The sequence below is a fragment of the Cygnus olor genome, chromosome 2, assembly GCF_009769625.2.
Source record: "Cygnus olor isolate bCygOlo1 chromosome 2, bCygOlo1.pri.v2, whole genome shotgun sequence".
NCBI lineage: Eukaryota > Metazoa > Chordata > Aves > Anseriformes > Anatidae > Cygnus > Cygnus olor.
This window is the reverse complement of record NC_049170.1, coordinates 148,876,063-148,903,858: the sequence shown is the minus strand read 5'-3', so window position 1 is coordinate 148,903,858 and position 27,796 is coordinate 148,876,063. Positions and strand designations below refer to the sequence as shown.

Below are 27,796 nucleotides of genomic sequence, written 5' to 3'. Positions count from 1 at the left end.
TTCATTTCATTTGTCTTTATTTGCAATACAATATAAAATAGATTCTTTTGGTATGAGGATCTTGGAGATCTTATTTTTTACACCACAATTAAAACAAAAGTCACATACTTTTGAGTAAAGCCTCTGGACCATCCCAAGCACTGGAGCTGTAGCCGAGTTTCAGGTATTTTATGGACTTCTTTGGTTGCAATCTATTCGGTAAACTTCAGATATGCAGACTTGAACACTTAAGCTCCTAATTCAGTGTTGAAGCAACAAAATTAGAGAAGCTTGATTTCTAAGAACTGCAACGTATCTGGAATCCTCACCATTAACGGTAAGATTCGTGGGTATTAAATAACTCTGAAAAGCAGACAACTTTTATTTAGAAGCTTTAGACAACCTAGTAACAGAGGTTATCCTTCACTCAGTAACACTGAAAGAGATGCAGCGAGAACAAAAACTGAAATCCATTCTCAAACTTCCGTACAACAGATTTAATTTGCACTATCATCAGTCCCGTGCTTGTACAGACAGCGTGCATGGCAAGATTCAAAACAATATGCCAAACTAGCTCATCTACTACAGCTCACTGTAGCGCTGAAAGTATTGTCTATAGTACTGAAAGTGTAAGCCATCCTCTACTGATTAGTTCCTCTACAGTGCTAGATATTGGATTAATCTCCACACAACAATTCTCACAGTAAACTTGGTTTCTAGCAGACTGACATCCATTTCCTCTTTAGTTTCCTTTGAAGGAAGTAAGGCAACTTAAAAAAACACTATGGAGAGTATGTACTTCCAGTACAAGTCACTGTAGTGTAAATAAAGAATTTTATATAGATATTCTAGCTCCCTAATTTACACAGAATACTAAATTCAGTTGCTGTTGGTAAAATACAAAACCAAAATAGATGTAAAAAAAGAGCAGCACTGAGCAAACTGAAGTACTACAGACTTCCAGTTTCTTAGAGCACAAGTCCCACACTTACACTTCAGGAATGTATATAAAGCAAAGGAGAAAAGAAGAATGGGATTTTCACAGTCACAGATGAAGTCACTGCATTATCCTACCATGGTACAGTTTCCCTTTTTGAACTTCTGTTCTGTTTTTTCATGCAGCCATACAGAACAGAATACAAACCCAAATGTTGTTATTTTTCTCCTCACTTTTTTTCAGCATCGTCTTTGCCACAGATTCTTGGTCCGTAACATAACGTAGGCTAGTACTGGCCGGATGGTTAAGTCTCGTTTTTAATTATGACTATTTAAATCAAGGTAGTTCCAGAAGAGAGTTGTTGGCAGAGTACTTAGACACCTGGGTTAAAAGTCTTAGTATTTCAAATCTCTTGTTCTCCTTATGTGCTATATGGAACAGGCCTGTTGTTTGTTTGTTTGTTTTTTAAGGTGGCAAGAAGTTGTTAATGCCTAGTATAAACAAAGTGAAATCATGCTACATAAAATCATCCCCTAGAAATAGTCAGAACATGATTTTGGACGAAAAAACTCACTGTAATGTTTGTCAAAATCAACAGCTAATGGTTCAAGTAAAACAGATTCAGAGAAGTCTCTGTCTACGCATCCTCTGCTGTTGTTTTCCTTTGCTAATGACAGTCATGAAAAATAAAGCGCTCTGTTCTTTCAAACATTAATCAATAGCACAGATCTAGTTATCTACCTTGAAGTCAACTTATGACATCAGGAGTTTTCCCATAGTGCTCATCAGCAGTTTCAAATAACAATGAGGGACAAACTCCCAGTGTGCCCAAAATCTCAAACTCCTGGTTTCGTACACAGAGCAAGACCAGTCCATTGTCAACAAGAACCCTACACACAGAGCCAACCACTTCAGCCCTCTCTAATTCCACATCTCCACTGAACGCTGCCAGAGATGAAAGTGCACCATTCGTCTTCAAAGTGGCCTTAATCATCAGCAGGGCTTCAAGTCTGCCTTGACAAACATCAAGCCTCTTCCTACTGTGCTGATTTGTCACGGCCTGGTATTAGGCTAAACAACGTAATTCAACAATTCTTAATGCCCCATATCACCATGATACTTTTTTTTTTTTGAACAGTTGGTATCACTGAGCTTTCAGAGGAAGAGCCAAATGTCTTACCTTTATACAGAAAGATTTTCAGTAATACAGTACAAAACTAAACAGAATTTATGTCTGAGTAATGAACATAGAAAACTACTATTGCAATTTTGTGGTGACAGCATAGAAATTTAACAATCATCAGAAAGCCTACAAAGGGCGTGTTTAGTTATAAAAGAAAGATTGTCTCAAGATAAAAATAGTGCTGACAGCTAAAAAGCTCTCTGTTGCAGCAATATACGCAGTAATGAGTAACAAGTTCTAGACAGTTTAAGCATTTCCCCAATACTGCAACACGATACATTTTTGTAACACTACTTTTACACGGGTTATGCTGCAGCAAGAGTACACTTCTTAGTCGTTGGCACTATAAATTAACCATAAGAGAAGAAAGGCATTCAGTGATCAATGCGTGAGAATCCCTATTTGACCTGTTCCTTAGGTGTGGTTGAAATAAAAACCGAGGAAGGGGACCGTCCGTTCCATTCGGATAACACACCCTCCTTGAACATGAGATTCTTGGCAGGAAGCGGAACACCCGTATCTGCAGGAGAAGGCTGCAAGAGTGAACTTGAAGAACCAGCATCATGGAGCTGATCCAGTGTTGAAATACCTTCCTAAAAGCAGTAAGTAAGTAAGTAAATAAATAAAAGGCATCTTAAAAACAAGAGAAATAATTAAGGATTTAACAGCTAGAATATAACAGGCTATTCCAATCTGCAAATAGAGTTAGTGTGTCTGAAATATGCTTAATCCAAATCACTTTGAAAGCAAAACCAGAACAAACGAAGGGCAGCAGGAAATAAGCACACAGTTGCCTCGGCTGCATCTGTGTGCACATATTTAGGTTCCATGAAGCCTTCGAGGAGGCCTGACATTTAAAAATGAAGGCAAGACCCAGCAAATTGAATGTAAAGCTGTGAAATCCTGAGGATAGCTACTGTGTCAGTCTGAGCGTGCTAGGCACTGCCACTATCTCATACTGTGCTTGGAGGTGTGCGTATATATACGTATACACACACACACACAGATGCACTGACTTGATCATATTCTGAGTAGCTTTATTTCCCAGAATTTTGGTTTTCTCAGCTTAAAAATCACTTCAGCACTTTTTTCCCCCTTCCCTATATAGATCATCATCAAGAAAAGTGTATCATCCAAGAGATAAGAAGAAATCTCTTGAGACTCATGGATGGTGTTGAGGTTTCAAACCTTTTGGGAACCTACAACGTTCTCACGGGGAAACAGTTTCTAGGTCCCACCATCCATAACACTACCTTGGTTAAGTAACCTGCAAGGTCCGTATCTTATTGGGAAGATTGAATTTTAGTATCACAAAGCATAGGCAGCTGAGCAGATCCCACGTTACATGTTGACACACCTTGCTAGCACACATTTCCACACAGAACTACAGGAGGCTGCGTAGCTGACATTTCTCCTTGCTTGCGGTGCAATACCCCTGTTCTCTATAAAGATTCTTAAAGATTCTCCCAAGGTATGTAGTTTTACATACTTATACTCATTCACCACCAGATGCTATAAGATCTTAGGACAAGTGCTAGAGTATACTGGTGTAAGATACTTGTTAATGTATTTTATTTTTGTTAAGTGAACGCAGTTGACTTGAAATGCAGATAACATTTCAAAGCTCAGCACATTGATGGTTTGCAGAGATCCCCCTGATGTACCTAAGAAGCAACCAAGCAGCTACCAGAGTGGGCTGTATTATAAGTAACTACCCTGTCCCCACTCCCCCCCCCCCAAAAAAAAATTGTATGGAAACCCAGAAATTAAGAGAAAAATTTAAATAAGGCTAGAAGAATTTGAGGTTCACAGCACTTAATACAGTTACTGGTTAGAGGAGGAAAAGGAACAAAAACCAAAAAACACAACGATGTATGTTTTCGTACAACAAAGAATGGCACAGAAGAGGGCAAAAAACGATGACAGCATACAGAGCAACTTACATCTTGACTATTCATCCTTACCTGGAATGAATGAACAAAATTAAGGACCTGCAGAGACAGCTTTCTGCTGGAATGTAAGAGTTTTTGAAGGCTGTCAAAAGTGAAAGAGAAGAATCTATGTTCAAATACAGAAAAATCAAAATGCATACCATAAATTGCCAACCTTCCAAAGGGCCTAGATTTATTCTAGTAAAGAAGTACGATGGTAACTTGCTCAGAAATAACTTTAGCAGTACCTGATATCATGTGACAAAATAAAAAGCTTTTGCACGGAAAGCTTGATGGTAATGTTACCACTGACAAGGTGCTCAACACATCTGTTTGCAAGTCTAGTCAGCTAAATGCTATTTTCTCTGTTTACATTGTGCTAAAATGAAACTACTGCAGTTGAAAAGTGTTATTTTACTTAAGATATATTAATATATTAGATCATCATGTCTCCTTTTTACCTAGGACACTGTGGTGACATGACTTAAGAAACAGATTAGAGATAGACTATTAAAAGCAAGTCAACTACTACAATAACATCCCGAAGCCATGTTTTCAAGCTGCCTTTTATTTAGTCTCCAGAACCACATACCAAGGGGAAAAGAAGTGCACATCATTGAAAGAGTAATCTTTCATAACGAAAAGCTATCGTCAAAAGCAGAAGTTAGCTTGATCATAAGCCAGCACTAAGCTTAGGAAATAAAATGCCAAGATCAAAGAAACTTTACACCAAAGCTAAACACATTCTACATCAAAGCATTACTAGTAAGCTTTTTTTTTTTTTTTTAAAGGGGATCAGTGGGTGCAGAAAGAAGGAAAAAAGCCTGTGCTAGGCTAGGAAGGGGGAAATGACCAGGAAGGCACACCTAAATTTACTACTTGTTTTTGTTGTTGTTTAGAAAGTTTGCTACAAATAATTAAATTTTCCACCTTGCACAAGTTTAAAAAAAAAAAAAGGCTAATTTTACCACACCTAGGGACTACTAGACTGTCCATTACAGCTGGTATCTTCAAGCCAAAAAGCAATGCCACCACCTTACACACTTGAATAAGATACTCTGACAATCAGCTCAGTTCTGCTCCTATAGTCATCGAGTCGTAGGTATTGTTTTTTGCAGAAGCTCTGGACATAACACACACAACCGTTAAACCTGTAGCTGGTAAAACACGGCTTACCTTTCTTTCCTACATAATCCGTGAGTGGCAATTTTTCTGCAGACTTTCTGATTCAACTCAGAGCTGAAGAGAGGAATGCCAAAGCATAATTCCAGGGGAACCCATTCCAGTTCTGTTGTGGGTACTAAAGAGAAAACCAAATTTTAGGGAAAGACCAAGCAAGAATACTGATCCCAGAACCAGTTCTCTCAGATCAGGAATTTACTGGACAGTTCATACTTTCCAAGGCTATTAGTTTAATGAACTGCTCAAAGATTCAAGGGAATCTGAATTTTAGAAAGAACACTTAGTGTTGCACTTATCATCCTAGACAATAACTAACAACAATGTGTTCAGAACCTTAAAAACAAGGCATCTTACCAGACTGAAAATGTTTTGTAAAGACACTTGTTATGCTTTTACCTTCAAGGCTTTGCTTGGCTGCAGAATCCATTGAGGTTTCTTCTATTACCATCTCAAACGACTCTGTACTCCCATTTACATCAGATCCTGATGCTAGTTCAGCATCTCCTAGAGATAAAATAATTCTTACATAAACATTTAGATGAATATAAGTTTAATTATCAACTGATGTAAGGAACTTGACACAGGTTTTGCCCAAAGGACATACAGCTAATAAGCTGGAGGAAGGGATATGGAGAAATATAGGGTCTTACTGATTTTAGCACTGAAGAGCTACTTAGGGATCCTCAACACACCTATGAAAGACCAAGTTCTGGCATATAAAAATGACAATTTACCTTTTAATGTTTTTAAATGATTTTCTTCCTTCTGCTGGCTATCGTAGTGCAGTGATTTTCAGTCTGTATTTGCAGTGTCTGAGCTAGGCTCAAAGAACAATTAGGAAGCCTGTCTACTGCCAGAAGCTTTACACTTGAGGTAGGTTCCTCTCTGTGTTAGATGATATTTTGTAGAGTTCCAAATAAAAAATTGTAATCCTTTGCTCAACTTTGCTGAAGTGATTGTATTAAAATTAAGGGGAAAAAAAATTACTGTTAACTAACCTCTTCCATCAGAAGCGTCACTCAGCTTTCTGTTCGCATGCCGACTTGTAGGATTCAACATAGTGACATAGCCACAAAAATGCTGCAAGTCTACTTTGTTTCTCAGTATCTTCAAAGCTGTATGAATGCCCATGTTCACACGGGAGAAGTCTAGCAGAAAATGATACATATCCCAGTTTAATTTACCAAAATCCTCCTCCAGAACCATACAGTTCTACAGTTCTCTAGGCCAGGCTAAGTTCTTTAACAGGATTTTTTGTCGTCTCCTGTAGTGTTCCAGATTAGTAATAACATTGGTGGATATGGGACAATACATAAGATATCTGTCTGGCACACACCAGACCAGGTTCAGCTAGGAGCAACCATCGTCCAGCTCTTTCAGTGCCACAGCCTTTTACAGCAAATTTGATATAAGACATTCCACAGATTTGAAATTCTGAAGAACTGCAGTACAGTATTAAAGGGTAATGATGAGTTTCAACACCGACTTGTTCATGCTAGAACATACAGATTCTGCCCTTGAGAATTTTCACCTACCATCAAGTCAGAAAACAGACAGACCAGAGAGGGCATATATAAAAGTAATGTATTTTAAACGTAACAAAAATGAAAGTAGGAAATTAGCTTTATTTCTAGTTGGCCCAGATTCTTCTAAATAGCAGCCTAAATAATTTTAGATTTTATTTCTGGAAATTCACTGTGAGGAGACCTCTCAGCTGGAAAGGCTATGGCCTCAGCTATCCAATGTTTGTGTCCTACTCACCAAGGACTATGTCAGAAAGTTAATTCCTGTGTTTTTAAAATCAGTTGAGCTAGCCAGACTTTGAAGGAGAATTTGCTAGCAAAGCTCTTCCTAGGGAGAAAAATCCTCCATAGTAGTTCCTAGTACTACTAAACAAGATAACTTTCTTTGCTTTTGGTCTCACCTCTCCTAGTTAATAAATGCTGAATAGAAGCAAGCCTTAGAGAAGAATACACAGAAAACGTATTTATACAGTTAATAAATACGCACAAATAAAAATTGAGAGGTGTTTGTGGAAGTTACTTCTTAACGTCTGTACTGGAAGAGAAGACAGACCAGAAAACACATTCTATTTAGGACACAACATAGAAAGGAGACATATCCCTAAGCTTGGAACAGATTTGTCAACGATTTAAACATTGTTTCAATTTTTCATCTAATTTGACCCGTAATTACAAGATAATTGGTATTAAAATTATTATCACAACTTTGCTGAACAAGGTAACATGCAGGAAAAATAAATATGGTGGTGCAGAGATTACATTAAAGAAAATTACCTCCTTGCTGCTCAGCTTCATCAAATGGAAAAGGTATATGCATGGTTTCTCCCATTCCATGCATGCCATGCCCCTGAACATCAATAAATTCGCATTAGACACAGAAAAATATACCATCAACTTAGCTTAGCCCTACTCCTGCTCCCTTTTAAAGGGTACCAGTCATGCTGATGAAACAAACGGAAGTATTTGTATATTAAAACTCTTCCTTAGCTAAAATAGACTGAATAAGATACCTGACCCTCCCCTCTAAAATGCATATGAATAAACACAGTGAAGTTAAACTTTGAAGTTAAACATTGAAGAGGAGCAATATTTCTCTACAATTACTATTTATAAACAAATTTCAAAATCATTGGGCATTTCTGAATGAAAACAATGGAATTTCCACCCCTTAAGTAGGGAACTTTTTTGAGCAGTCAAGGCTGCCTTCAACAATGTGCAATTTTATGTTTGCTACAAATACTGAACATCTATTTAAATGATTAATTCCAACAATTCAGCTGAACTGATGAAATACTAAAGGAAGCTACTCTACTTTCCCAAATAGACAAACCCACTCTGTTTCTGCTGCTCGTGACAAACAGCATGCTTGGCTTTCCATAAAAGCAGTTACTAATTACCTGTAGTTTACCATAAGAATTGAACACTAAGCACTCTGAAAAAAGCGCATTTCTTGAAAAACAGTTCATATTTCCAGCCACCTCATATACAGTAGCTACAGTCCAACATGCTTGTGGACTCTTCAGTTGCATTCCAGACCCCTACACCCCCAACACGCCCACAGATCCACATTTCATTTAGCAAAACCCTGTTATGTCTGCCCATAAAGCAATAATGCACATGCAATACGCATTCAGTTCAAAACTTGTGTATTTACCATCTCTAAATCGTAGCAGCGATGGCTACAGAAGTTAAACATTTTTCAGCTTCTGGCAAAAGCATAGCTTTCCTGCATTCTTAACCTCCCCTACCATGCAACAGCTTTACTCAAAATTACGTAGGTTTTCATCACTTATAGAGAGTACTCTGTACCTGAATTAGAACAGCTGAATGCGTTAGAGCATCATTCAGCATTGTGAGCACATTTGAAGTAGGAACCACTCCTGGGTCGTGACCCCAAGATGTTATTAGTAAGCGATCATAACCCTGGAAGACAGAAGAGAACTTACAGCAGTAATAGACTATCCAAGCACACAGTGAAATACTAGTTAGGCTAATAACATATTGTTACAATTCTGAAGTTACTGCAGGTAATTACAACTCCATGGCGTTATACTTTGTTCCAAGTATCACTCATGTTCCTATTTCCAGTAAAAACAGAAGTTTGCCAACCTCAAAGTTAAGATGCTGGTTGGAGCAGGAGGTATCTGTCACCAGTCCCTACGTGGCCCTTGCAGCAGACTCATAACAGATAGGAGATGAAAATAATCCCATATAATTTAAAAGCAAAATAAAAACAAGATAAACTAACACTGTCAAAAGACAACAATATATCCACCCCAAAATACATATCCAAAGAGAAGGGACAGAGAGGCAAGAATGCTGACTGTGAAACAATTTTTACTTCTTAGTTTTCAAGATCGAAGTGCGGCATGTCTGCTTATCTGTAGGAGTTTTAGAAATGTCTCAACAGTTCCTTAAGAAAATGACACTGCAAAACAGTAGCAGGAGAGAAGCATCCCCATCTGTACACAGAGGTAAAAAAGGCTCTAACAAGCTTGTGATAATGCATGGTGTGAAATCACGCAGTACAGGAAAACCAGACCCATCAGCTTACTGAAAATACAGGTTACTATAGAAATTTTCCAAGGCTACCACACTGACTGCTTTTCATCAATGAAAATATGCAATCCATAACATTTACCGCTAGTTCAAGCTACTGACTGACTAATGTTTGAGTAAAACTCTTTGCCTAGAGCCTTACAAAATGCCTTCTCTAGAAGACTTGATTCACTTAATCTTGTGCTGTTTTAAAACTAGCCTTAGAAATAGAAGCAACCCACAAAACTTTTGAGATCAAAAAGGACATGACGGGGAAGGGAAGAGATATATGGAAGATGTTGGAGGAACGAAAAATGCATCTACAAATCCTAGAGCCAGAGATGACTGCTGACATAGACACACCTAAGATGACACATCCCTCTCTGAGTGTCTTCATGTTTCTGTGATCTATTTAGCTCAAGTGTCTACTCAGAACGAAGAGATGCAAACTGTAGAGACTCCAATTATAAATTTGAACAAGACTTTTGATTAGTTTATACTTTATGAACTCTGTTATCAGTGAGAGACAAACACTGTTCAGTGTCTGCCACATGCCAAATTAAAGTCAAGAGATAAGATTTTTTGATTCCGGCAAGTTTAGAAGCTGCCGTGACCACTCCCACCTAGGTTTGCCGAAGCTACAAGATACCTAGCAGGACTTCTTTGTGAATGAACTAGACAGGACTTCTTTGTCCATGAACTGGACAAACCTGCACTGTCTTATGGAAATCCTTCCCAAAGAACTGTGTGTGTACTCAAAGGTTAGATGGATTCAAGGCTGGGAAGTACGGGGAGAGCAACTGCTCACTGCCGAGGTAAGACCTCCAGCCATAGCCTCTATATACACAAAATCACATACAGTTCAGGAAGTTCCAGACCAGAACACGGGAAGGCTGGAAAGGTTTTAGGAGGAAGTACTACGTAGCCATATGGCTACAGCCACTGCTAGAGACTGGCTACTGAGCCAACGAGACCTTTTGTCCAATCTAGTGCAATCTTCATTAAAATATTACGTCATTTAAACTGCAGGAAAAATTACTATTCCTCTGACTTCAGCTGCTATTCCCGAATGCTTTAGTGTACTGCACACCTCTGAAACATTTAGAAAAAAGAAGAGGAAATAAATCCATGTATACGCTACCTGAAAAATATCTGGAAGTTTTCGAAGACGCGTTCCTTTAGAGAGCAAAAGAGAGGGTGGTCCTTGTCCAGTTATGTGGTAAATGTACAGCTTGAACCAAACTGAACTGACTTCTGGTATTGCAGGTCCAATATGCTGAAGAGAGATTATTCAAAACAAGTAGAGCCTATTATTCTAATTCTTATATGTACAGATATAACAATCAGCAGTTCTCAATAAAAATAAAGCTCGTTTTGCAGCACAGGAAGGAGTACAAATGCATTAATTTAATAAGGAGAGATGATATTCTAGGTACTCAGTCTCTTGATACTAAGGTATTTTCTGTGAACGAGTTCAAGAACAGTGTATCTGTCATTAACCCCACTCAAACAGGTAAATTGTTAATAAATTAAACTGAATGTAGTAAACATCCACATTTTACTCACTAAGCATTTTTAGACAAATTGAAATACTAGTTTATGTGGCAATAATTATGTCTCTTCTGAAGGGATACATGACAGACATCTAAACCAAAGTTAGAGACATTTATGTTACTAGATAATGTTTTTTTCCCCCCCACAGTATTTTTTTTTTTTTTTTTTACCTGGGGTGTACAGCTGCTAATAGGTCGAATTTCATTGGTGAGTGGTGCCATGGAAACCAGCAGAGTGTAATTTTTGTTGAGAACTCTGCTGCAGGTAGCTGGATCCAAGCCGAGCAAACTCTCACATCGTAAGAGGTCCAAGGGAAAGCCTGAGTTGAGCATGCAAGATTCTTAAATTATCATTTGAGACAGAACATAAAACAAAGTATGATCTAAGATTTTCCATTCCACCCTGCCAAACCATGCATACAGTATTCTCCACAACTAAATTTTAAATTATACACACATTTATTCAAGTTAATCCCAATAATTTCAGCAGTTCCGGTCATACAGAATTCCCTGGCACAGAGCTACAACTTGCTCCTCACCAACTGATCCCAGAAAAGAAGAACATGCAGAAATACTGAAGAAAGTTACTCAGCACCACAGGCATGAAGGATGAAGTAATGATGTTTTGGCTTCAAAATATTTAATTGAATAGGGAACACCAATTGCTTTGTAACACAGAAGCTTAACCTGAAAGATGAGTCCATGGAAGTTAAAGTTAGAAGGATTTCCTTAAAAGTATTCTCAGTACCGTTATTTGGTTGGTCGGGCTGCACAGCTTGTGCCCCTAGGTCTTTATTATGCCGCAGAAAAAGTATTGTGTTTCTCAGTGTAAGTGCATGATCAAAGTACCGCTGTGCTTCCCCTTCACCTGTGCTTTGAACCTAAACAAGAAGCAAAAATAAATACATATAAATGGCACGTTATTTCCACAAGCGTCAATCACACAACAGAAAAAGATTAACAAACTAGCATTTTGAAGCTTTCTAACTGAATAACAACCCTGCAGGTTATATGAAAAGGTGATTCACAGCAACTATTAAATGAAATTGAATCTTGGCCACGCTAGTTGAACTGTCAAAACGTACACAGACATCTATAAATGTGAACCATGCCTCAGTCTTTAAGCAGGGATTTACATGTCCAGTCATCCTGATCGGTGTAAAGGAATACAGCAAATAATAGCACAGTCATGCTACATAATTCCAGAAAGACAATTGTAGACTTATCTTTAAAGGGTACGTAGGTTAAACATACCAGAATATAATGGTTAAGTTTTCCTACAAAAATTATACATAGATTTTCAGAAATATATGAAGCAGCGTACTAAACAGCAAGTGATTTCTATTTAACAAGCAAGCCCTAATGCAGGTGTACGTACAGATAGACTTGGGCAAATACTGCTCCCGAACTCACTTTGCTCACCAGACACTCACCACATTTCTGTACACATGAAAGTCACAAAAGGTTTGAATGCTGCAAATCAGCAGCATTTTAACTGAAACACTTAGGTTCAGCATGATGAGGTTTGTGTTCGCAGCACTGTATTGCTAGATGAGACTCTTAAAGCAGTCTTATAAAAAATACAAGTTTTTTTTGGCCCTTTACACAAGTGCTGAAAAAGCATTTGGCCACACGTGTAACAGATTACCTTTTCCAGCTCTACTAAGAAGCTGTCAAGAGACTCGTCTGACAGTTTCCCAACTTCAAACATAGTAACTGCATGACTTTTCAAGTTCTGGAACAACAAAACAAAATTGTTTTAATTATTTGAAAAGGAAACATGCAAGCAAAAATTATTAAGCAAATGTTTCTTAGCCACAAACAATGTAAAAGTTTTTAAAAGTAATTAAAGCTGCATTATAATGAAGTCAAACTATTTTAAAACTTTACATACTCATTCTTAGCATAATACAGTGAACAATTTTGACATACTGGTGAAAGATTTCCCATCATTAGAAAGGCAGTGAGAGTAGAATCAAACAGGAAGGCAATACGCTTTGTATGTCCACTAGACAGATTCAGGCTGCTCACACTGGCTGTTTCAGCTAATAAAGAACAAGAAAATAGATTATCACATTTGTTTTGTTTAAATATAACATCAACAAGTCATAAAACTACTTAAAAAAATCAAAAACCCTTAGTTAATGGCATACTAAGCACAACAGAATTCCCTTATCTCTATTAAAGTAGCACCTGAATGAGTATGTTCACATGTCGGTATCTTGGTATCAATTGATATCCATATACAGATTAGCCAAATAGAGTTTTCTCCCTGAAAATGAGGCTGAAAAACTACAGACCAAGACACAGACACCCCCTCCCCCCGTATATTCCATGTGAAAAAAAGCAATCTGCATTTCATTTTTTTTCTAGAGCCCTTTACAGCCTGTGACACTACAAATATGAAATATAATTGTTCCTAATGTATTAAATTCACTGAGTGCTAACCTGGATCATCTTGACTGTTGGTATCTGTATCTGTGGCTGATGACCCAGCTTCCTGTATAGGACTTCTGTTTTCCCCACTGTCCCATGAAAGCAGCATCTTTTGAGGATCCAAAGTACTCCTATTAATGTGAATTAAAATCCACATCTATAGGTCACCGTAGCACCAGAGAAGTATCTCCGCCTTCCAGTCCTAGTATCCCATGCTCAGGCACGCCCAACACATGCCTTTCAATACCTCTAAGCCCTAAACCAGTCCAGCATGATGTCCCTCAGAGTCCTGCTTTAGCTTCAGCAGAAAAGTTTATTTGGTGGTTTGAAAATACCAGGCTTTGAACAACGGATCTGAAAAAATCAAACCACCTTCTTTCAAGAAAAATCCAACAGAGAAATCTAGTTTTCTTTGTTCTCACATTCTGAGTTAGCATTAAAGAAAAAAAAACACTACATCTGAGCTTCAGTGGCTTAAGAGAAATTGAACTAAACAAAGTGCCTGACAACTCTTAAATAATTTAACTTGGCACCCCAATTCAGAGAGCCCTTTGCTTCATATTAACATCATCACTTTTGCAGTATTTGATGTAGATATGCATAAAGAATGTCAGTGAAAGAACTATTCACAGCAAGCAAGCCTTATGTATGTGCATATTCACTCACAGCAGTAGCAAGAGACGTTGTCTCTGTACTAGCACAGTAATAGCTGTTATTTCTGAGCCCAGCACTTCAAAACAAGCACACGCTTGTCTGCTTCAAAAGTAAGCAACTAGGCACTTAAAAGTCAAAAAGCCTGCTCTGAGTAAAGACAACAGAAGTAATAAATTGAACTTACAGGGTAAATTATCACCCTTTATCCTCAGATTTGAAAGAAAATCAAGTATTTTTGTCATTATACATATTAGAAAGCCAAGTGAAATCAACTATTATAGAAGTCAAAGAGAGCAACTGATAGCTCTACAATCAGATTTAGGTGATAGCTTTCTCTTCAAAGAGAAAATAAGCTTTGTGAAAGAATGGAGACACTTACTTCAGTCTGTTTACTGAAGGAACATTCTTCCATGATGGATGAAGATTATCCAGGTTTATCACTTGGCCTTTTTTATGAGCGAAGCCTAACCGACAGTACATGGACACAGCATTCTGAAAAACCACACAAGCATGTAACAAGGAACTGCAATATGAAACCCTTCTATGAAGGCAACTTTCAGGACAATGAGATTTTCACATCAAATAACATGTATGACACACATACCTTTACTAAAGATAAATCAATCTCTAGGACATTTGCAAGCTAAAAAGAAAAAAAAGAAGAATCAACAATACAGAATTAAAAATGCAGAGTTATTTGCCACTTGTGGGCTTTGGCATCTTTTTGTTGGCTTTGTTTCCTTATATTTGTTTAAATACAGCCTGTAATGGTAGAAGTGATTTTGCCTTGACCTAGACAAAATAGGAAAAACTGGGGGGAGTGTCATATGAAGTCTCATGATTGCTCCACTTCAAAGCATGCAAAAGAAATCTTAGGTTTTCTTCTACTGTGTAATTTCCAGGCTAATTGCGTATATCAGCAGACATACAAAGAAGAAAACAAATCCTGGATGTATTTAATGGATATTTTTCAGGTACTTATTCACAAAGTTTTGAGAATCAGACATTATGAAAAAGGTATTTCATTAAAATTATAAGTACTTATGCAAAAGCTACATTCCTACTTTAAGCCAATACCTTACATATTTTCACTACTGGAGAAATTTTTATTTTATTTTTTTAAATTCACACTAGTAAAAACAGAACCAATCCATTTAGGACAGAGAGAAAACAGATTTCTCCAATTCTAGCTTGTACAGAACAAGCTACACAAGTCACCCCTGTATAAATTCACTCCAGCTGACAGAGTTGCTTCACTGAATTGAAGGTGCACCTTTAGCCTGCAGCACTACCAAGTTACATTCAATATTAAAGAATCCAGTTGGATCTCAAATCCTAGAAGTCTGCCAATACTTCCAAATAAAATCACTTGATAACTATCTGTATCTCAATCTTAAGTATCTCACCAGTGTGCTGTAGGCCCTTTCAAGTTTTCCTATCTCCCTCACACAAGGCAAGTTTTACTTACCTCTGCCACATTAGTGTGTTCATCTATTGAAACAAATATCTTGTACAGGAGGGTTTCAAAGTAATCACCTTGCACTCTGTTCATCACAAAACCTTCAAGTGGTGGCACTGAAAAGAATTATTTGTAAGATTAGAATTTTTAAACTGAAACTGCATAAAAACGGGAAGATAAATTTACACAGATTTAGTTCTCATGGTATTAATTTCTCCCCAGAGTCTAAAAGAATAAAAGCCTAAAGGTAGGTTACATGGTATTAAAAATTCTCCTGCTCCTTAAGAAAAGCAATGGTGGTTAATGTGTTTTCTTAAAAAAAAAAGCCACTCTGCCTTGCATCGTCTTGCAGAGTCCTGCCCATCCACTACAGATAATTCCCAGTCAGCCAGCCAATAAAATGTTTTTCTAATGTGAAGGCAGGGGGTGAAGGGGACCAACAAGAACAACAACAACAAAAAAAAAAACCACTTCCACCCTAGGCTGAGAATCCCAAAGCTAATATCTAAGCAGTAATTCTCCCGCAATTAGAGGACTTTCACTTAACTGCTCTGTATTAGAGCAATGACACATAGTTCTGCATAGCTAGGTTCCAAGTAATGCCTCTTTGCATATTACACTCAGCTCAGAAACCCCTGAGACCTAACACAGAACAATGAGCTGTTCAAAGGGCAGCCATACAGTGCACTGGTTTCAGCTCCTACCTAGTCCCCAGACACAGCACTTTATATAATTAAGGTGACAAGACCATGAAGGATGGAACCAATATCTAAAAAAAAAAAAAGCTGCAACTGTTAAAAAAGCCACACAGGAATCAAAAAGTCACATCCTTTGGCAAGGCAGCTATATTTCTCTACGTTATTTTTCCTTTTCATTACAGACATACAGGAGGGTACTTATTAAGTCATGACATGAATCTTTAAAAGAATCTCAGCTTACCTAGATATTTATATTAAAGCATACAAATTCAAGTTGAATTAAGTCCTGTGTACAGTAAGAAAATGCTTTAATATGGCTGAAAAATACTTTGTTGGGAAAAATTCTCATGGTTCAAATGCTTTAAGCAAACTCACGCAGACAGACAAGCAGTTTCCAAGACATACAACTGCAAGATAACTTGAAGTAGATCCAAGAAAACACAGGTATTATAGCATAAAAACATTGACTTACCTGCTATACAGCTATCATCAGATATTGGTACATCGAGGTAAATAAATCCTTTGTTATACAAGCCTGTACAAACAAAAGCACATTGTTATAAAAAAGCATTTTCCAGAGTACTGATGATACAAGTAGACTTCCCCACCAGTCAATTCAGAATTTAAAGTAATTTTTTCTATGAACCTGCACAGTACAATTTTACTTTGCAATGCATGGATCAATGCACGTAATATTCAGCAGGTGTTACCCTAAAACAGAGCTCTTTACTTGAACTCTGATGCAGTGCACTTGGAGCTCTATAACTATTTTCAGGATGACTGAGTACAGTAGAACGACCAGAAACTGAAGCAGCTAGATTTGTTAACAAACAATCACTTCTCTCCCTGAAAGTTAACTTTGTTTTCACCACCATCACTGTACTATAAATCAGTGTTATTCTGAATTAGTTTTGTCCCCTGAGGCTGCTGGCTACATTTCGGTCCTGCTCTAACTCTGGGTAGAGCTTGCATGCTTTGTAGCACAGACACAAACTAAGTCACATGAGCTCTGATGGTCCTCACGTGTCCTTCCCACAAATCTTCACAGAAAGTCTTTTTTTATACAACTACAGAAATAAATTCCAGGGCACGTCAGCACAAGGGATCAGCAAAAACACAGGAGACACAGAGAAGCATGGCATACAACATGGTAGGTATCAAATAACACTTCCCACACGTGGCCATGATTTGAGCGCTAAGCATTTGAATTGAGCTCTGCACAGTGGATGAGACAGGGAAAAGTTTCTAAGAAAGGGCAAAACATTTCAGCATGCTTATCTTAGAGTCTTCTGTGGTCTGTAACAGCTGTGCTCTAATTGCAAAGCATAAAGCTAAATTACACATACAAAATAAGCCCAAGTTATCATCAGAGGTTTATTTGATGTGACCCAGTATCACTCCATCTACATTATATTTGATCAAGCAGGGAAGAAATGTAATAATGAGAGAGAGAGAGAATCTGTGTGTATATGAGCATATATACAAATGTACATACCCACACATATGTATATACATATTTTCCCTCTTGTCCTGACTGGATTGATTCTGTTACGTACCTATGTACATACACACACTATATACAGCAAAATTACTCCAGCGAGAGCTTAAACAAGACGCATGCCGTACACCTACGACCAACTTGAACTCATGCTGCTACAACAGCTGTGCAGTGACGTGCTCAGCTCTGCAAACCAGCGCACATCAGTGAACCAGCATGAACAGTTCAGGATGACATTACAATCCACCAACACACTAAGGATGCTTTTCACTGTCTCTCCTTCAAATTCAGTGCTCGTACCTGATACATTAATTACTGTACCCAAAACGTATTGATTTAGACAAAAACCTGCCCTCTTTCCCCATAAAATTCTACCCTACTAAGAGTTCGCTACATTAATTAGCTATACAACATTCTTTTTCTACCCGTGAATTAGGTAGAAAGGTACATTGGATCCTTCTAAACCTATTTTCCCTCCAAGCTTTAAGCCCTTTCCACAAACAACACCAGGCCACATATATAGAAAAATCATTAAGTGTTTTTTGAATTCAAGTCTTCTTAAGCCCTACACTGTATTGGATCCACTACAAAGCTCGTATTACACCCACCTTACCTTTTGTTTGTTTGTTTTTAAATTTCTGTTTTGTTCTGCTTCTGTAACAGGCAATGGAATTTGGCCTTAATTTCTAACACAGTTCCAGTTGCCTGTAGTAAACCAAACATTTACAAACCAACTTCTCAAGGAAGAGTTTGTCAGTGAATTTGTACTCCGTTGACTAATGTGATTTGTCTACAGCTAATGCTTCTCACACTGAAACAGGGAGAGACTGGCTTTTAGATTTGAGCTCCATTTTTGATGGTGTTCAAACAGTATGAAATTTCAAAACCTCTTCTTTGAAAAGCAAACAGAAGTGTTGGCACCTGGGAGCATCGACTCTGCCATTTTTATTTTCTCTTATCCTCATCTACCACCTTGCCCTTCCCCTCCCTTCATCTCTACTGTCACTTTGTAATGAAGGAATTTGTTAAATCATTTGAAATAGCACATCAACAGCTGCTAAAGGCTCACCCTTAAATAGTTTACAAGGTCTAGAACGTAGTCTGTACAAGCTCTTGAGTATTTTCCTCCACATACTCCTATGCTACACTGTCTACAACCCTTTTATTCCTAGTTTTCAAACACTACTCTCAGAATTTACTGATTCTGGCCAAGATTAAATAAAGAAAGAATGTCAGTCAAACACTTACTGTGAACTACATGGAAGTCTAATGAACCAGCAAGCTGAGGACCCGAATCAATTATCTTATCGATAGCAGACTTCTCCGATGTAGTGCAAATCTAGGTGAATGAAATCTTGTTAGTCTGTTGGAGAAATAAGTCTATGCAACTTAAACAATACCGCTCAAAAACCACAAGTATCTCACGTTCAGATCAGTCATAAGAAATTAGAACACAGAACGTAACCATGCTCTTCAGCAAAACGCTTGCATTCACTGCATTTCCTGTTCAAGTCTTAAAATTTTCACCCTTGTCCCTGCACAAGATGCACAGGTAACAATGATTAATTGCACAGGGGACAAATGAAGTCCACAGAGGTTTGCTCTTTAAAGCTTCTGAATTGAGTGTTCAACCATGCAACTGGAACCATTCTAGAAAGAGGTCAAACACAGTATCAAAGCAACTTGCTTCACGTTAACTATTCTGGATTGATGGTATGTCAGAATACAAGCAACTGCCGCCCAAGATACTCCCAATGATAGCAAAAAAAGATATCGTCACTGCTTTAAATACATTCCAATCTAAACAAACAAAAAAAATTCCGGAGAAAGAATTAAACCAATTAATTAGATCAAGTGACTAGCTGACCGTAGAGAAATTGTGAGAATGAAAGTAGAACGAGGAAGAAGCAGTAAGCTAGCTCACGTTTTTCATGTGCAAATAATGAAGAAAATACGGAGACGTAAGGTGAGCAGAAATGAAGAAGATACATATCAAAGTCCACTAGCATTCTAATTACACTGAAGGTGAAGATTTAGTCAAAAACAAAATGTCAGAGTTGAAATATGAAATTTAAGAGAAGCTATTTTGCTGCATGTTCCCTATAAAGCACAGCAGCACACGCTTCAGTTGCCACAGTTAGGCTGACCCAAAGCAACCTCGGCACTGCACACAACACAGAAAGTACAAAGGAGGGAGAGGGCAGAATATGCTGAAGAGAACAGCCACTTCTACTAGCTCCAGTCTCCATATCCGTAAAAGAGTTGTTATAAACCTCCAACCTGCAACAGTCTTTGTGTAGAATACTCAAAAGGAAGCCCATTTTCAGGGTATTCAGCCAAAATTAGAGATGCAAGCTGTACTCACGTACCTTGATGTCATCCTCAGTGATGTAGCCAGACTGCACAACCCACCAAGCCTCTACGGCTATTTCCACGGGTTTCACAGGTAACAGATCACGGGCTGTTTTCCTTCTGAAAAATTTCTGCAGTGGTACAGTCCATTTGAGATAGAAATAAGTAGCACTTCACACGTGCAGACAACTGTTTACCTTTATAAAACCTGATTTTATAAGCATCCGTTTTTAAGTACATTATATCCACAGACTGGACACACACAAATACTATTAATCTTGTCATTTAGTAAAAGCACACGCTTGTTCAGAAACAAATGTGCTTCCCTCCTCACTCACATCATATGAGAATGAGAAGGAAAAAATTATTTCCATGTGATATTGTCAAATCTTCACATAAAACTGTATTCTATGTGCCATTAATTAAAAACACTATTCAAACACATCAGGATTGAGTCCAAAAACAGCAGTATACAAGTGGTATATTTTAAGAAGTTCAACAGTATTAAAAACGATTTTAAGAACATAGTTTATTTACTTTAAAAGACCAAGTACACCACATTCTCAGTCAGCATGATGCCATAAAAGTACAGTGAATTCCAATCCAAGAAAGAAAACCTAAAGGGTACTGTTTATTGACAGCTCCCTTTCCATTCTCTTCCACTGCACAGCCATTACTTTTTGGTTCACTTTATCAACTTCATATTTTGGTAAACACACTTTGGCTGAAGGAGTACCATGAAGCTACTGGGAGAGTATTTTGTAGAATCATAAAGGTTGGAAAAGACCTCCAAGATCACCTGGTCCAACCATTTATGAGTTTCCTGAAGAAAGAAAAGTCTGTTGCAAACTGAAAGACCTATACGGCTATCAACAGCCATCGCAATGTTTTCCACAGTTCACGTGCAGGGCTGCTTGTTCAGGCGCACTGCTGCTGTCATAGGGAGCAACGTGCGTACCACAAAAATGCACACCTAGTTGGAGAGCGGTCCCAGAATGAGTTCTGCTCTCAGCTGCACCCATAGAAACACGGGATAATTCTTCCAAAACCAACACCACTATTCCATATTTACAGTGGCCAGGAAATATTAGTTACCTGGTGCCACAGAATAAATACATCTCTGAAAATATGTTAAAAGAAGTAATGCCACATATCCTTTTCTTTAGTGTATTTTAATATAAAAGTTCTTTATTAATATCACAAAGCAGCAAAAAATTAGCAATACAGTATGTTGTGTTTGGTTATACATTATTAAAATTAACAAGGCCCATGAAATGTTTCCATTCCCTATCAAGTAATACGCTATGGGTGAGGGGAAGTGGGGGAGGGAAGGAAGGGAAAATTAAAGACAACCTCACCTTTGAAGATCTACATTGGTTCATTAGATCTATATACTGGTTTCTTCCTATACCAAGAAGTCTTAGACCTGAAAAATAATTAAGTTTTTATTTCTCTTAAGGGTTTAAGATGAAGATACATAAAACATTCCTCAAAGAATCAGGCCTACGTCACTTATTCTTTCTTCCCAAAATAAAAAAAGAAAAAAAGAAAACCTCAAGTCAGTTCTAACTCAATTTGACTGAGAACCACGTGCATCTAAAAACCACAACCTATCCCCATTTACTTACTCTACAAAGGTTTAAAAAAAAAAGATCCCATTTCTCTCAAGTCACAGGGTAGCATGGAATAATCTAACCCCTTTCTCTTTGGCTCTTACATCAACAGTTAATAACTATGCTTCAGATCAAGAGGACTAAAGTTGTACCTGATTTTGGTTGATAGCTTTCTTTCCCCAGACTAAAACCACACCCCGCAGTGGATTAGAACTCTGTAAGCTAAGAATTAGAGCACAAAAGGCCATATAAGCCTTTAAGGAAGATGACTAACAACTATTTGAGTTAAAGTGAATCAGGATTTAATTCTATAACCCCTAGCCTTCAATCACTAACAATCTGCGAAAAGATACAGGAAAACTACTCAAGTAGTTTTGAGCTTTGACCCATGTTCTGTCTCAGTTTTACGTCCAGCTTTCTGGTTTGACACTAGTTTTATTAAAAATGATAATGAAGATACCCAATTTACTTCCGTCATTGACTCACAGCTGCTGTTAAAATAATAGGATCGGTACGAAAAAAAACAAAGAAGCCTTTCTTGTCTGCAGACTCCTGAGCACCATTAGATTTCCAAGAACCTACGTCATGCTGAGCAAAAAGTTTCTTATCTGTTTCCCCAGCGTGAACATCAAATAGAGGCAAATTAGTACAGTTAACTCAAGGTTTTGTGTTGTTTAATAAAAATAAAAACTGCTCTCCAAAGCTGCAGACTACTCCTCACCTGACCGTACATTGCACTTGAAGAGAACCACATAAATGCAAAGGGAAGGTGAGAAATGAAGTACGTAGCTATAAATAACTTCTCAGTGGCAGGTTTCAGTAACACCCTCCCTGTGTCAGCAATCTGCATTTTCCTCTGTAAGACCTGTCAGCAGGCTATTGCTCTGTTCTCCTTCAAATTCAACACGCGAGGTTGCATTTTCACTTCCCTAATCAGCCCTTCTGGTGCCCACAGCAGAAAGCAAGACAAAAACAGCTGGGACATCCGAAGGTATCACAGAGTAACGTTTTGGTACACGTTCCTCTTTGTACGCTGCTGTTAATTCACAGGAGTGCCGACAGCCTTTCGGGGACTCCCCAAAGCTTTCTACCCAACACACACCAAAAAACCTACTAGGAAAGTATCAGCTCTGCTTGCTGACGCACAACAGCCAGTGAGCCTTTCCACCCAGAAGTCCCAACAAACAGGAATGCACCACAGGCAAGGACAGACGCTGCACAAGATTTTGTACCACGTCTATTTGTACCCAAATTAGCCCAATTCTTGTGCTAACCATATGGACAGAACTCCGCATGCAGAGCACATGCTCCTTGACACCACTATTTAAATGCTTCTACACCTTCACTCACACACTTGTTTTCAAGCAAACAGATGCCCTGCAAATCAACTCCAGCTCCTTGAAAGCAGCAATGCAGCGAGAGGATACTTACAGTCAGCAGCAGTGAAGTTGGGTAGCGAATCATAGCTTTTCTCACTGTTCATTATATCCTTAAAAAGAAAAGAAAACAGTTCCAACGAGAAAGTCACTGCTTCAGAGACGCAGGTCCAAAAATCACTGTCTCGCGAAAAATTGAAATTAAAATAGAAATCTACTGAAGTCACTGTACTGGTTCTGGCTGGGATGGAGTTAATTTTCTTCGTAGTAGAAAACGTTTTGGATTGGTAACCAAAACAATGTCGATAATACACAAATGTTTTAGTTATTACTGAACACCGTGCTTACACAGCCTCAAGGTCCTTTATGTTTCTCACAGCGCCCTGCCAGCGAGGGCCTGGGGGTGCCCCGGGAGCTGGAGGGACACAGCCAGGGCAGCTGGCCCCAAATGACCAAAGGGATGTTTGTAACACATGATGTCATGTTCAACAAAAGCTGGGGGAGAGGAGGAGGAAGGGGGGGATGTACGGAGTTATGGCATGCGTCTTCCCAAGTAACCATTAAACTCGCTGAGCCCCGCTTTCCTGGAAGTGGCTGGACATCTGCCTGCCACTGCGAAGTAAAGAATGAATTCTTTGTTTTGCTTTGTTTGCAGGAGCAGCTTTTGCTTTACCTAGCAAGCTGTCCTGATCTCAACCCGCAAGTTTTCTCACTCATATCCTCACAATTCTCTCCCTCATCCCACTGAGAAAGCAGCAAGCACCTGTGAGGGGTTAGCCGCCTGCTGTGCTTAACCCACACCAGCCAGTTAAGTTCCCAGACTTGCCAACTGCTTGACTACTCATCACACAGTAAGGTAAATACACAAAATATATACTTTGGTTCGATGTCAGCTTTAAAAAGCTAAAAATGCTGATCTACAGAGCAATAAGGGTGAAATCCTGTATCTGTCCTCGCAACAAAAAACAGCACAGGAAATTGCTAACCAATAATGCAGAATAAGCTAGGAACTAAACAGCTATAAAGCGTACGATCGCCAAGCAGAAAATAAACAGTCGCTTCCGACATCCAAAGAGAATAAAAGAAGATTGCCAGTGTGTGACAGAAAACAGAGCCATCTTAATTCTCAGAGAAGAAATCTCTAATATGGTCAATTACCATTTTTGAAAAGAAAACAACTCAAATCTGTGCTGTTTTTTTAAACAGAATTCCCTTTGTTCTATTAATCAAACAGTTTGGTTTGGGTTTTTTGTACAAATGTAGAGTCACAAATACCAAACATCGAAAGAAAGACTGGCCCGCTCAGTGTCCTGTGACAAAGTCCAGTCCTTGAAAGGTTTCCAGGGGCACAAGGGAAAAAACTGCAGGTACAAGGAGTTGTCCGGAAACTTTCCTTACCTGCAGCTTGTTAGCAGATCCTACCCAAAGCGAACAAGCCCCGTGACACTGCCCTGCGTGCACTACGGGGCCAGCTCTGCTGCCTCTAGGACAGAACACGACATTTTCTCACCCCGGTTTCGTGCTCACCTCCATGATGCCCGTGTAATAGGAAAACGGCGTTACCCTCAGCCCCTTAACCATGATGTCGGACAAGTGGTAAGGGTACAACATCAGGTGATCCCGACTGTATTTCAGCAGATCCTCGTAGTATTTCCGCTCGTCCTTCTTGACATGCTTAACTACAAGAAAAGGGGAGAAAAAGTTTATTAAAAAAAAAAAAAGTAAAACGTCACAGCAAAAGGATCAGAAATAGCAAAATGTGGATTGACAAAAGTCAAAACCGAACGAAGGAGTGGTGCAGGGCATTCAGCACCCATTCGACACACACGACGAGCACTCTCAGAGCCATTAAGGATCACTTCGGAACAGAACAGATTTATTTCACAGGTCACCACGAAGTGGCCCGCTGAGAGACAACTCATGCAGGCTCTGGAAATTATCACTAATTAGTGAAACCGCTATCTACGACAGAAAGAGGACTTGATGCAGTCAATACGGAATACATTGGAAGTGTGCAAACAAGTCATAACCAATAGCTCCTACGAGCCAGGCTTTATTTTATTAGCCAAGGCCACTGTAACAGCTCTTAACTTCTTGGAAAAGGGCACAACTAACAGGAACTTGCTCACAACTGCAGTAGGAATCCAGCTGCACCTGCCAACTCGGTAACCTTACGAAGTGCTTTGCTGGAGAAGCAGCCAGGTGGACCCAAAAGTAACGCTTTTTCTTGACGTTTTATCATTTAGAAGGATTTATTTTCAGGGAGGGACCTTGAAACGGGGCGAGCTCTCGCAGTTTCTCAGTAAAGAGCCTTCCATGAGGAAGGATCGGGTAGCAGCTGGAAGTTGTTTTGTTTCTTTACTCACCTAAGTTATTCCGGTACCGTAGCTGATTGCGGATGCTGTAGAGTACGACCTGCCTTTCATACTCCCTCTGAGAGTTTCCGAGACCCTTGAAAAGAAGAAGGCCTGTCAGCTGGCACGCCCAAAACCTGTCTTAGTGAAACCACTGCAGAGCGTCTCATAGAGAACCAAACGCAGGCACTCGTCATCATTCAGCGAGTCCCCAGTTCACTGGGGTGATAGATCTTCAGTCCTGGTACAAGGTCAAGAGTATTTTTGGTTACGTGGGCCCCTCCACACAGGACGTGGAATTAAAACGGCAATCTGCTGTTGTTTTTCTGTTCCTAGAACCACTCTGGTCAAAAAGGGAGCCTCTCACCTTCAAATCGAAGGTTAAAAAACTCGTTTTTGATTACAGGAAGCACTGAGCATTTTACCAAGCAGTCAGCACCTTGCAGCCTTGAAGAAGTGCCCCGAATTAGTGCAACAGAAATCTTTACTCATGAGTGATGTGAAGTTACAGCTGTTGCACCTAATAAGCTTAGAAGTTAAAAAAAAAAATAAAAAACTTCACTGGTAACTTCACAGGAGCAGGCAACCAAGTGATCTTAGGTCACAAGATGAAGGCGTAAGCACAGCACGGTACTCGACTATCATGAGGCAAGACAAAAAGCAAACTTTGCTTGACGCTTTAAATGCCTTATTTCCGCAGCTGCCCTGCAAAACTCCCCACGTTATTCCTCTACTCTGCGCCTGGTAAAAAGCGGGGAGGTTTTCTTCTCCCGGTTCCCTCAGCTGAAGCTCCTATCCAAAAGAGATCCTTCGACAAAAAGGTGTCTTGCTGCGTGTACGGGACAAAGAAGTGCTGCGGAGCCAGGTACTAGAAAAGAAACACGCTCGGTATCACAGCTGGGGCCCGCGACCGGACACCCAAAGAGAGACCCGGGTACTTTCTCCGAGCACAAAAGCCGGCGGGAATTGCTTTCCAGCCTTCCAACAGCGCCGGGCCGTGGGGCTGAGCCGAGCACCTCCCCTTCCCCTGACACGCTGCCTCCCCGCAGCTGGCGGAGGCCCCGTTACGCCGGGCAGACCAAAGCTTCCTGAGGTTTCCTTTTCCCCGAGTGGCTCCACGACGCTTCCCTGCCGACGGGGCGCAGCAGCGCCGGGCGCTGGGGACAGAGCCCTGGCTCAGGGCGCGCTGCTCTCTGCTGGGGCGCCCGCCTGGGGCTGGGCTGAGAGCACCCCCGCACCCCCACGGCCTCCTCTCACCCCGCACAGACCCCAAACCACTCCTACACGCCCCTCTATCGCCACCCAGACCCCAGACCGTTCCTATACGTACGCCACATTCCTCCCTTACAGACCCCAAAACACACCTGTAAGCCCCGCTCCCTCCCCAGACCCCAAACAACTCCTACAAGACCTACTCTCCGCAGACCCCAAACCACTCCTACGAGCCCCACTCCCCCTACACAGCCCCCTAACCATTCCTATATGCCCCTCTCCTCCCATACTGACCCCAAACCAGTCCTATACACCCCATTCCCCCCTCATAGACCCCAAACCACACCTGTAAGCCCCACTCCCTCCACACAGCCCCCTAACCACTCCTATATTCTGTAATCCCCCCATACAGGCCCCAAACCACTCCTATAAACTCTTCTCCCCCCACGCAGACCCGAAACCACTCTTATACACCCTATTTCCCCCCTTACAGGCCCCAAACCACTCCCATACACCCCATTTCCCCCGTGTAGGCCCCAAATCTCTCCTATAAGCCCCTCTCCCCCCAAAGAGACCCCGCACCACGCCTATACACCCCATTCCCCCTTACAAACCCCAAACCACTCCCACACGCCCCTCTCCCCGCTTACAAACCCCAATCCACTCCCACATGCCTCTCTCCCACCAGACCCCAAATCACTCCTGTAGGCCCCTCTCCCCCCTCCAGACCCAAAACTACTCCTACACACCCCTCTCCCCTCACACAGACCCCAAACCACTCCTATAAGCCCCACTCCCCCCTTACAGACCCCAAACCAGTCCTACACACCCCTCTCCCCCCTTGCAGACCCCAAACCACTGCTACACACCTCTCTCCCCCCACACAAACCCCAAACCACTCCTACATGCCCCATTCCCCCCCTTACGGACCCAAAACTACTCCCATACACCCCTCCCGCCCCACACAGCCCCCAAACCACTCCTATACACCCCGTTCCCCCCTCACAGCCCCCACACCACTCTCACACGCCCCTCTCTCCCCACACACAGCCCCTCTCTCCCCACACACAGCCCCTCTCTCCCCTCGCAACCCCTCACAACACCCCCGCACCTCTCACAACCCCCTCACACCCCCTCTCTCCGCACCGAGCCCCCCCCCCCCGCGGGCTGTACCTGCTTGACGCTGGCGGGCAGCCGCGCCCAGGGGTAGTTGTGGCGGATGTGGAACTCCACGTCGATGTTCATGGCGAGGGGGCCCGGCAGCCGCCGCCGCCGCACCAGGCCCCGCCGCCGGGGGGCGCCGCAGCCCCGGGGCCGC

The 27,796-nt window shown here is 40.4% G+C and overlaps 1 protein-coding gene across 2 annotated transcripts; it reads right to left on the bottom strand.

Moving 5' to 3' along the window:
* On the bottom strand, nucleotides 1-27,796 carry FAM91A1 (family with sequence similarity 91 member A1). Of its 2 annotated transcripts, XM_040547056.1 has the most exons (24): nucleotides 27,652-27,796; nucleotides 25,279-25,363; nucleotides 24,440-24,591; nucleotides 22,968-23,025; nucleotides 21,282-21,349; nucleotides 19,941-20,054; nucleotides 18,820-18,910; nucleotides 16,546-16,608; nucleotides 15,385-15,491; nucleotides 14,521-14,559; nucleotides 14,296-14,408; nucleotides 13,275-13,393; nucleotides 12,759-12,871; nucleotides 12,475-12,561; nucleotides 11,575-11,707; nucleotides 10,998-11,146; nucleotides 10,415-10,549; nucleotides 8,545-8,658; nucleotides 7,510-7,582; nucleotides 6,211-6,360; nucleotides 5,609-5,716; nucleotides 5,207-5,330; nucleotides 4,064-4,133; nucleotides 1-2,692 (listed from the first exon to the last, which is right to left on the bottom strand). In XM_040547056.1, the coding sequence occupies exons 1-24, from the start codon at nucleotides 27,721-27,723 to the stop codon at nucleotides 2,498-2,500; spliced, it is 2,532 nt and encodes an 843-aa protein (XP_040402990.1). In that variant the 5' UTR covers nucleotides 27,724-27,796; the 3' UTR covers nucleotides 1-2,497. The 2 variants fall into 2 exon arrangements, with proteins under 2 accessions (XP_040402990.1, XP_040402991.1); XM_040547057.1 differs by lacking the exons at nucleotides 18,820-18,910; nucleotides 19,941-20,054; nucleotides 21,282-21,349; ... (2 more) ...; nucleotides 25,279-25,363; nucleotides 27,652-27,796 and adding an exon at nucleotides 17,630-17,734.

Bases quoted from the DNA above. Each gene is read 5' to 3' on its own strand.
- FAM91A1 (XM_040547056.1), bottom strand. From the start codon at position 27,723: ATGAACATCGACGTGGAGTTCCACATCCGCCACAACTACCCCTGGGCG. The intron at 25,364-27,651 runs GTACAGCCCGCG...CTTCTTTTCAAG, and splicing joins TGCCCGCCAGCGTCAAGCAG to GGTCTCGGAAACTCTCAGAG. The intron at 15,492-16,545 runs GTAAGTCAATGT...AATTCTTTTCAG, and splicing joins TGATGATAGCTGTATAGCAG to TGCCACCACTTGAAGGTTTT.